Genomic DNA, 11307 nt, shown 5'->3' with positions numbered 1-11307 from the left:
ATCAAAAGTCATATCATTGGATGATATTTAGTGTTATATATAAAGAGTATGAACATATATGACAATTTATATTCTAGAAAAAGATATTGACGAGTACTCTTGTGAAATAGTCGTACCATTTAGAAAAAATATAATAAAAACCTCAAATGATTAAAAACAAGTTGCATGTGTGGAAGATAATAGATATTTATAACAGTAAACTTTGTTCATGGTACAAAAAACAAGTTGTGATATTAATATTTTTTAGGCTCCAGATTATTGTAAGAAAAATAATTTTACTAATGGTAAAATAGTAAGATAGACGTCTCTCTTCGGAATCTAAGTAGTGTCGCTGATTCAGTTCCAAATATATAGGATACATTTGGGAGATTATTGAAATCAGGTGATAAACCTTGAAGTGATTTGATTAGTATAAATTCTTCAAGCTATTGGTTCAATTCCAATAGGAGGCATAAAGTAAATAAAAAGTACTCACTAAGGTAAAGATTATTATAGTTAATAAATATTTTTAGAAGTCATAATTATATTTAAATTTGTTGGTAGAGTCATAATTAAATTAATACTCCTTAGTGAATTATAATTTATTCTTATAAATGTACATATAAAGTTCTAAAGTTTTTGCAAGAGTGAGACATAAGACACATTGGATATTTGTAAGAATAATATTTAGGATTTCTAGATGGAGTTCTTCCCATCTACATGAGAGATGAAATGAAAAAAAAATCGTACCTAACTCAATAATCTTATAATTGATCTCACATATCGAAGAGTTATTTTTTTTTATCTATAAATATAGGTGAGATTTATCCAATCACATTAATTTTATATTAATTTTATGATATATTATCGATATATAATTTTTTAAAAATTAAAATTCTCTGTATATTTTGGGTGAAGATGCTACTTGAGCTCCTACGTCAACAACACCAATTCATCATGACAACATTTCATCAATGTCACAACGTTTTCTTGTCGATTGCTATAATTGTGATAGGCAAACCGACGCAAATAATTATTTTATATATACCCTACTCCACATTTCAAAGAAAACAAAAAAATATATATATATATAGATGACGTCATATGTATTACCTGTAACGAATCTAATAGACGACTGGATACTGCGAGGATCGCGTAGCCGATCACAGCTCGACACGTTGGTGGACACGAATGCTATCTGAGCGACGTGCCACCACGTCACCAAATCGAGCCATGACCGACCCACTCAAAGCTTCATCGTTAAGCAAAAGGCTCGACGGAGAGATTGCGTGTCGAAGGCTTCCGCCAAATCGAGCACGTGAGAGGCACCATTAATCGCCGGATTCCTATTTCTTCTTAGCGGTAACTCTAACCGGCAAAGTAATAATTAGTACAAAAGATATGTCACGAGAAATATTTTCTAATTTAATTACTAATAATATTTGTGTTACTCCCTTTTTAATTCATCGATTAATTAACTTTAAGATGGGATTCGATTCCAACGTTACGTCTTTTGGTGGAAACGCAAGTTGGCATCCTACTTTTCGGCGGTTAACTGATGCCTCCGGTTAGCTCACTGGGCGGTGATCATACTCTCCAGGATGCCATACTTGCTACGGCCGCCCCGTCACACACGCACGCACGGAAATAGAACCAAGCATGAGTCTGGCGTCGGTTTCCGCACCTGTATATAGCTAACCGGAACCACCGAAAAAGACAAAGTCAACTACTCCCGATGGCTGCTATTCCGGTTTGTGATTGGTTGGATCTCTTAACTGAAACGGAACCGACGCGGCACCACAACGGCCCCTTCGACGTTTTAGCCGCCTCCGCCCACCCGTCCGGAGCCATCGGACGGACGAGAACCCACTTGCCGCCGCCGAGCGCCGAGCCTCGTGGATCGCTAGATTGCATCTCCGGGGCTGTCGTGGGCGCTTCTCCGCCGCCCTGACCGACCATCGCTCGTCGGAAGCGGCTCCGCGTTGCGGGCGACAAACGCCTCCCTTGGTCGCGGCTTGGTCGGGGTTGGTGTCTCGTGGCAGGAGGTGGACTTGGGAGCCTTCGAGCTGGAGGACAAGGAAGACTTAGGGTTCTTCTGCGGAGACTTTTGGTGCGATCTCATGGAAGCCAAGGCGAAGCCGGAGAAACGTATCCTGCGTTTCGTTTTCGGTTTTCTGATATGTTATCTCCTTGTTCTCATGGTTTTCTGGTCAGATCTATTGTATGTTCAATACTTTTTAGTCTTCTATGAAGTTTCATTTTGGGATTTGCTTTGCTTCGTAGATTCTTCGAAGATCTTAGCTTTGGGTTAAACAACATTAGGGCTCTCCCGTTTCCATTTTTCCCTCGAATTATTAGCTCAGATGATCGTTTTTTTCTTTGTTTACACCTTCTTTTTCTGATAGATCGATCATTGACTAGATCTTGTGGAACTCTCGCTGGTTTATGGTTCCTTCGGAAGGATTAAGTTGTCCTTTCCTATCCAAAAAGAAAGAACAAAAAATAGGTTAGGTTGCCCCTCGATGCACGTAACTTGGTGGATCTATTTCGTTAGTCTCTATTAAGCTTGTCTGTTCCTATCTGGGTCAAACGAGTCAAAGAATAATGGGAGTTATATCATAAAGCTTGTGGTTCGATTTTTTCCGGAGATCGTAGCTTGATCTTTCAATGTTTTGGATCTCCCGATCATCTTCTTTTTGTTATATCGGAGTGAAAATGATTGCCTATATGTTATTGTCTGTAGAAAATTTATGGTTTATTCCTAATGATTAAATTGCCTTTTCCTATCCCTTAAAAGGGGGATTAACTTGCCTTTTAGATACAAGTAACTTGACGGAGCTATTTTGTTAGGTTCTACCAGGCTTGTCCGTTCCTGGGGTCAACTGTGTTAAAGATTATGAAGAATTTTATTGTAACCCCACCGATGTAGGATGTTGACCAACGAAATATCTTGTTTTTTGAAGAATTATGTAGATCTGGCAAGGTTAAAATGGATTAACCGGCACAAATAGGACTTTTATATGGTCTCAAAGCCTTATCATTGTTTCATGATTGGGGATGGAAAACCGTGTGAGCTGATACCATACAGCCTTATTTCTTCATGTATCCATCAAGTTATCAATGTTTTACTTGCCATTCTGTATGGAAGACCTTGACTTTTCACTATCCAGCAATTGAGGATTCAATGAGGAAATTGAAGATCGATGCATCGATGAAAGTCAACAGTATCAACGTGGTATGCTATAGTTTTAAGTTGTTTGGTAATGAAATCCCGCACTTTTTGGCTTCACTTATCTTTTTCTTTTGATTTTGCCCAGCTAACTCTGGTGCTTCTATTCTAATTTGTTTTTGACAAACACGATTCTGATACGTATGCTTGCTTTTCTGTTTAGTCTGGGGCACAAGGTGCAAGCCAATCTGATTCAATATCCTGCATCTCCTCAGGAGATGCAACGAGCAGCATCAAAGAAACTGAGGTGGATCAAGAGCCTTTGATGGGTGACCAGGGCATGCATTACTACGGCTACTATTATCCAGGTATGTTTTTTTTAAAACTTTTCTGGTTTGCCTAGATTTTTTTGATATGTGTATTTTGCCTTTTATCTCATAGCTAGATGGAAACAGGATCTACTGGTTTTTTGGGGGAATGGGACAATCGATTTTGTGTCCAGAGAACTGACAACTTGCAAGTTCAGCATCCTGTAAGTTTCTACTTTGAACTTTATATAAAATCTTGGGACCAACAATAGCTTAATGTTTATATCTTTAATGCAGATATTATTCTCATTATCAGCAAAAATGTTGTCATGATGTTGCAGTTTTAAAAACATTTATCCTCCCCTAAGCTCGTGACTTTTCCTGGTTTTGTTTTATATGTCTGGGGAACTTCCTTGTGGTAAAGATGTTTCCTTTCTGTAATACCTATTGCATCTTTAAATCAGAAGTATTTAGTATTATAGAAATGTAAAGCACCAACCTTTTTCTATACACAGTTTCCATTTCCATTTGAAGGCCATCCCACACCGCATGTCCACTAAATTGAAATGATACATCAGTTGTCTCATTGTAAATCTAATGTATGTATAAAAAATAGGAAATTAAGTGAAAAAGCCTAAAGCAAAATCAGACTGTTACCACTTCTGGTGTGGCTTGGTTGTGGTTCTGTATTTTTATGGTCACCCTTAAGAGCTGTATGATATAAACTGTCTCATTACTTAAATTAATTAAGCCTCTGGCTTGTTGTTCCTTTTTTGCTGCACTTGTAGAATCACAATGATTGCACTCGGTTTAAGTTGGTTTATATATAGTGTTTACACCATCTCTTTTCCCTTTTGCTTCAGGGTATTCAAGCAGATAATGGTTCAGTTATGTACTACTTCCCAGGTTATCAAGGTGGATACACTCCTTACAGTCCACTCTTACCTGGAGCGATGTATGGTGTAGACGGACAATTCTTGAGCCAGTCATATTGTCCAAATCTAATATCCCCTCAAGCACTTGTTTCTCCAGGACCTCTTCCACAGCAAGTTGCTTATGGACCTGAGTTGGTTCCGGCATACCCATGGGACCCATCTTTTTTCTTTGCAGATGAGATTCAAGGGAGCAGATTTGCTGTGGATCCAACAAAGCCACATTATAGACCAAATCTTTCATCTGAGGGTCATACCGTTGCTCCTTCGAGAACATTTCCGGCCTCAAAATCAGCCTCGGGAACAAAAGGGTCCTCACTAGTGTCTGATATGTCACATCCTACTATGATTCATAATCAATCTCAGAAACCTACGAAGAAGGTAATACATTTTGTTTTCATATGTAGTGCATCTATTTTGTCAGACTGGCTTCTTGGCAATGTGTATTGCAAATGCTATTTGCATATTCTGAACACTCATGGACTTTAATGGTGCCAGGCTTCTGCTGCTGTTCTCTCCAACGGTTATGATCCGGTGAACAAGTTTAATGCATATGTTAACCAAGGGAAAGGTCCACTATTTTATCCGAGCAGCATCATTGACATGAAAGAAAATGGACAAAGCTGGGTTGATGATGTGAAGCTGAAAGTTAGAAATAAGCTAAATAGCTGTGGCGATCTTGACTTGCTGAATGAACAGAATCGTGGCCCCAGAACAAATGGTACCAAAAGTGCCTCTCAGGCTGATATTGATTCTCTCAAAACGCTTGATGTTAAGAATGATGGTGACAGCATTTCAGTTGCTATTATTAACATGGATGAATACAACCGGCCTGATTTCCAGACAAAATATCAGCATGCTTTATTTTTTGTAATAAAATCATATAGTGAGGATGATATTCACAAGAGCATAAAGTATAGTGTTTGGGCTAGCACACCAAATGGGAATAAAAGGGTCGACAATGCTTTTCAAGTTGCACAAGAGAAGATGACAGAAAAGGGTGGCAACTGTCCAGTGTTTCTCTTCTTTTCTGTAAGTTGACCAACCTTTGTACAGTTAGATGTGATCTTTGATTTGCCTACAAATATTTACTGAGTGCATGTGATAATTTGCGATCACATGCATTTTGGTCACCCATACGAGAGTACATATTACTGCACTTCTATCTGAAACATTCATGCAAATGTTTGTATTGTGACAAAAATGAATTGTCTATTGGGAAGACCTTTTGTTACTAAAAATTAAAAATAGTAATGCTAAAAATTTTAAAATGATCTTTGTTTTTCAAACCTCTTCCTCGTCTCTTCTTTGCTTGTTATCCTTTCTTGCACAATTTGCATGTTTAGAAAGTAAAATTTCTGTTATTTACCAGATAGTAGATGCATATGCGGTGATTCATGACTGTGTTTATATTGTTGTATGTTTAAGTGCAACATGACTGACTCATAGCATTGGGGTTTCTGACATGTATTAGCAGTATTGTGTTGGCAGTGACTTTGTTCTAACGAGTCCTTAGGGAATTAAACCATAGTTTTTTATTTGCTTATATTTTTTGAAAATATGATCCTTAGGTCAACGCAAGCGGTCAGTTCTGCGGTGTAGCTGAAATGACTGGCCGAGTTGATTTCAGGAAGAATATGGACTTTTGGCAACAAGACAAGTGGAATGGATTTTTCCCAGTAAAGTGGCACATAATTAAAGATGTGCCAAACCTGCAGTTCCGTCACATAATTTTGGAGAATAATGACAACAAGCCTGTTACAAACAGCAGGGACACACAAGAGGTATGCCTTTTGAAACAATTTTTTCTGTTTGATAATTATGATGCTTTTTTTACGCGCTCGAGAAAGTTCAAGTTTTCTGTATCATCCACATCTTGTCAAGCTTTCTCAAAATTTGGCATAGAGAATTTTTGTATTTTGACTTTGGTGTCAACAAAATTGCTCAAGATTGAGAACTCATTAAAAATTAAGTTCTATGACAATTATGTGCAAATAGGGTTGAAGAAGAAACTTTATAATGTATAATTAAACATTTTGTTAAGTAAAGAGAAATGAACATTCCTATGATACTGATACTGATACTGTTAAGTAAACATTTTGTTAATTGTGTCATGTGGATCATACCTCTATATGCTATCCATTATTATACATGATACTGACAGAACCTAAATCCCTGTCAGGTGAAATTTTCCCAAGGTATTGAGATGTTAAGCATTTTTAACAGTCATTCCTCCAAAACATCTATATTGGATGATTTTGGCTTTTATGAGAATCGGCAAAAAGGAATGCAAGATAAGAGGAACAAGCCAACTACTCCACCTTTGGTGAATTCACTGGTAAATCCGTACTATTCATCTGTATCAAGGTTGTTAATTTTCAATGTTTTCATTTGCCTAAAAGCTTGTTGCTTTATATCTCAGTTTTCTCTAGTGTGATTATATTTGGATTAATAAAAATTCCTTGTACAGAAATTTACAGAAAAGGTTATATTATCAAATGTCCACTTTGAGATTCTTTCTTTGGAATGTATGAGGTCACTCAGAATGAGCTATTTCAAATAGCAGTTAAACTGAGGGGATATCCCCCCTAGTCAATAAAGTTATACTAAACATAGACAATAAACTACACTAAGTAATTGAGATAATTGTTTTAGCTGTTTGATCAGTTTGTGTTAAATTCATAAGGGTAAGGCTTTATCGTTCCTATTTTAGATATATGCAAATACTTTTTTTGACATAAAGATTGATGCAGTCATTTGCAAGTCACTTATCCATGCTTGATTTCTATTTTTGCAAGGCCTTCCATGTTATGTTGATAAGCACTACTTGTGTGCCTCGTGTGCTTATCATATGGCACGTCTGTGTGCTTGTAATTCTTTTTTGGTGCAAATACTTTCCAGTAGTAAAAGTTCCCATCATTTTTATGTATATCTTATTTTCTGATACATTTTTCTTCAGCCTAAAAATGTTGAATCAACCAAAGTCCCAAGGCTAGGTGATTCAAAGTCCCAGCCGCCCGACCTTGTGTCAGTTGAGGTGAAGGTAGGACTCCAGACTGGGATTGCTTCGAGGAAGTGATCTCCTAGGAACTCAGGTGCTTCTGAACTGGAAATCGTACAGCTGCAAGATCTGGAAGTTCACGAGATGAATTGCTGCTGCCGAAGAACACATCAATTTGGTGGGAGTTGAAGGAAAAATAAATAGTGCCAACAGTGGGAAATAAGAACAAGGGCCCATTTGGAATATCTCCCCATGAGCAATCGTACAATGATCCGGGAGAAATCAAACTGCTTTTAGCAATGTGCCAGACAGGCATTCGGGTGAACTGGAGCCCGATGATCCTGCAAATTCTGGAGGTGGAAAGACTAGGATTCTTATTTCTTCTCCGAATGTTGTTGGGCACCCTGCCCCATGTTCTTCCTTGGGGAATCGAGGAGGCCAAATTGTTGTTGGGTTGGTGGCTGCTCTCTCCCTGCAGGTTGGTAAAAGCTTTGGAGTAAAATGGGTGTATCCCAACCTTTGCTTGGTCACCAAGTGAAGTTGTATGATCGAAACTCTAAAGAAAGAGCAAAAAATGCAAAAGAAGCTTTTAGCGCTTCTCTTCCCTTTATGCGTGTCGATGTCTGTAGTTAGTGCGAAATATGTGATCGTTCAAGAAAAATATTGTATCATCAATAATTTCTAGCTGGAACACAAACTATGTTTGCATTATGTCATCAATATTATACCCCATCAATCATTACCCCCTTTGGTGCCCCCAAAGAATTATTGATGGCTGAGTTGAGATTGTTAAAGCGGCTTAAATCATTGTTGCTTTGGTTTCTTCCTTGGAAGGTTTGGCAAACTTGGAGGGTCTCCCTCCCTCCACATATTATAATTCGTCAGCTGTGTTGCGGTGACGATCAATATACATGTGGTATATATCTTGAGATAGATTGGTGACCCACTGCCACCATTTTCCGGAGTCTCATAATTAGTGTTCGAGTTCGACAGGGGCTGCTGTGCTGTTGTTCCATCAGCCGATGTCTTTTTTTTAATCTTCTGCTCGATCTCGATGGAGATGGCAGCCTCTTTCCTCTTGGCCTCGAGGCAAATAGAGAATAAATGATCCTTCCCTCGTCTGACGAACTCTCAACAGGGATCAGTTGATCGGACGATTAAACTACGGCATGATGTGCTCATAACGTTGGTATATGTGGTAGGATGTCAACATATGTCACCCACACACAGTCCGCCTGATTTGGCTCGTCTGATGAAGTCCCTAATAAACGAAACTGCTAACAGCCAATCAGACTGCTGCATATGCGTCAGATTGTATTGATTGAAATAATACACAATACTCTATATTTATAGGAGGAGAAAGAAAAAGCAAGAAAGAGATTTAAGTGTACCGAATGGTTCAGATGATTGAGATGGACTTGTGACCTCCACAATGATAATAAAAGTTCACTCGTAATTTGGATGACGATAGTGATGGGTCGGAAAAATGAGTCACACCACAATAGAACGGCACAGCTCCAAATCTATAAAGCAAAACATCAACTGCTTGAAGCTTCAGGCTGAGTTCCGGTGGGCATCGACAACCTGCTCTTCTCCTACGATGTCTCCTACCTCTCGCTCTTCGTCGCTCCTCCTCCCGTCGCAGCTTGGCTCCACACTCCTCTCATCGCGCTTCATGTTCACCATCCCTTGACCTCATCGAATATTTATTGGCAGCTCCGTCCTTCCCGTGACGAACTCGTCGGATAGCCTCTTCGACGTACATCTCATCCACTTCTATTGGAATATCAAAAAGTCACATTTGAAAAAAGAATTGCAGCCTTTGTTTATATCTTATTAGAAGTGGTATGATATGTTTATGGACCGACGATGATATTGAAATGAATAATATATTAATTTTAATTTTGATGATGCTATCAATTGATGAGTTTAAGTAATAAATAATATATTAAAAAAAATTAAGTCTGAATATAAGTCTAAAATATTGAAGATTTTTTAATTTAATTATTAACTCGTTTACCATTGTTTATTATTGATGCGGGGGCATTTGTTTAAGCCGTGGTCTCGGGACTGACGTGACTCAGTTCGGGGGTCCGGATGTCGGGTCGGCAGGAAGCTCCGTCACAGTGCCTGGAAGAGTCGACCCCGTCTGGCACCTGCACAAAGGTCGGGCCAAGGCGCTCGGCCCGACCCCTCCAACGACCAAGTTAGCGATGTAGAGTGGATTTTGGAGAGAGAGATGACTCCAAGTGTGTTGTGCTTGTGTCCCCCCTTCACTTCTAATGAACGAGAGGGTGGTGGAAGAGGGAGTGTTTCAATGTCAGTCCCTCCCTCACTTCTAATGAATGAGAGGGTATTTATAGGGAAGCATTTTGCTTTCTGAGCTGCTCGCTTGCAGAGGACAGGTTGGTATTAATGTGCCTCGATCAACGTGTCGAACTTGGTCTTTACAGAATATTAATGTGTCTCGGTCAACGTGTTGGACTTAACTTTTGTAAGATATTAATGTGTCTCGGTCGACGTTCCGATTCGTTTGACTAAGATTGAGGCGTGATGTGACATTTGGGACATGTGACGTTAACCCAGTCTTGTAACCATTATTTCCCTCATCAATTATATTTATTTTTCTCGATGAAATTCTAAGCTAATTGAATTTTACACAAAAATCAATTTAGTCAATCTTAAGATTCTAACGTTCGGAATAATGATATTATTTGGATAATTATAAATTATTTAATTAAGTCAATATAGATTTTGACTATTAAGATTTCACTAACTTTTAGAAAAATTGGCCAAATTGTATATTAAAGATATAGTAGACTAGTCATGATGTGCCTTATGTCAAATATATATATGATGTGCCAAATTATTTCAAAAATATTTATATAAATTTTAGCATTGCTTTTCATGCATCAATAGATAATCAACTAGAAATAATTATATAACTTCTTATGAGGTTTTTTGGATTAAAATAAAATCTTTGGAGGAATTTGTTCATAATAACAATAATAGATATTAGAGAAGCATTAGAATGATCTCATCATACATGACATAAATATATTTCGATGATAATTAATGAAAGAAAGTATTTGAGATTTGACATAATCGAAGCTATATTTGAAAGATTAAATTGATTAGAAATACATACTTGTAATTCATGATAGACAAAAGGAAATTTACGGTGATAATAAGAGATATGAATCAAACTCTATCTTAAAATTTGAGTATATATATATATATATATATATATATATATATATATATATATATATGTATATTCTTTTATATTTTAAAATTTTAAATATCGTAATATATTTTACATGTTAATGTTGAAGAAATATATTTAGGATCATTATGAAGTAATTAAATTAGAAACAACAAAACCTAAAAAAAAAAAAACCATGTGATGAATGACCTATCCATATTGTTCATATCTTGCGTGTGGTAAAATCATAACAAGAAAAAAGATATATTTAAGAACTTATAGATATGCCTGAATAATCTTCAGATTCATACATGTCCAAGTATGAAAGACTAAGTTTTTGTCTGGGGGATATATAATATCTTATATTCTACCTATCAATCTATATATAATTATGAATTTTATGAAGAATTTACATATAAAAATAAAAATCCTAAGAAAGAAAATTATTTACTTTGTAATGAAGCATAGTGCAAAAAAAATTGTTCTATGTGAACACAATATAAATGACTCGAGAGAGAGAGAGAGAGAGAGAGAGAGAGAGAGAGAGAGAGAGATAAGATCCGCGCATCAAGCCGAAGTCTGCGGCCTTAAGATTGGCTTGCGACAGCAACCAAAACCATAGAGGGAAGGAATAAGAAGAGCAACACAAGTGGTCTCTTTCTTCTCTTCAATTCCCTCCCCTTAATCCATATCCGATGGAAAACTTGTCGTTT

General features: G+C 37.3%; 1 protein-coding gene across 2 annotated transcripts; it reads left to right on the top strand.

Moving 5' to 3' along the window:
• The first annotated feature begins 1817 nt into the window (after positions 1–1817).
• Positions 1818–8136, top strand: LOC135676884 (YTH domain-containing protein ECT2-like). 2 transcript variants are annotated; one of them, XM_065188574.1, is made up of 9 exons: positions 1818–2127; positions 3150–3214; positions 3372–3516; positions 3604–3680; positions 4320–4769; positions 4887–5420; positions 5960–6172; positions 6571–6726; positions 7348–8136. In XM_065188574.1, the coding sequence occupies exons 1-9, from the start codon at positions 2100–2102 to the stop codon at positions 7465–7467; spliced, it is 1788 nt and encodes a 595-aa protein (XP_065044646.1). In that variant the 5' UTR covers positions 1818–2099; the 3' UTR covers positions 7468–8136. The 2 variants fall into 2 exon arrangements, with proteins under 2 accessions (XP_065044646.1, XP_065044647.1); XM_065188575.1 differs by lacking the exons at positions 1818–2127; positions 3150–3214 and having other exon boundaries at positions 3388–3516; positions 3590–3680.
• The last annotated feature ends 3171 nt before the right edge of the window (positions 8137–11307 follow it).

This window comes from Musa acuminata, chromosome BXJ1-6, assembly GCF_036884655.1.
Source record: "Musa acuminata AAA Group cultivar baxijiao chromosome BXJ1-6, Cavendish_Baxijiao_AAA, whole genome shotgun sequence".
Classification (NCBI taxonomy): Eukaryota; Viridiplantae; Streptophyta; class Magnoliopsida; order Zingiberales; family Musaceae; genus Musa; species Musa acuminata.
Note: the sequence above shows the minus strand (reverse complement) of the source record. Positions and strands in the feature narration are given on the sequence as shown.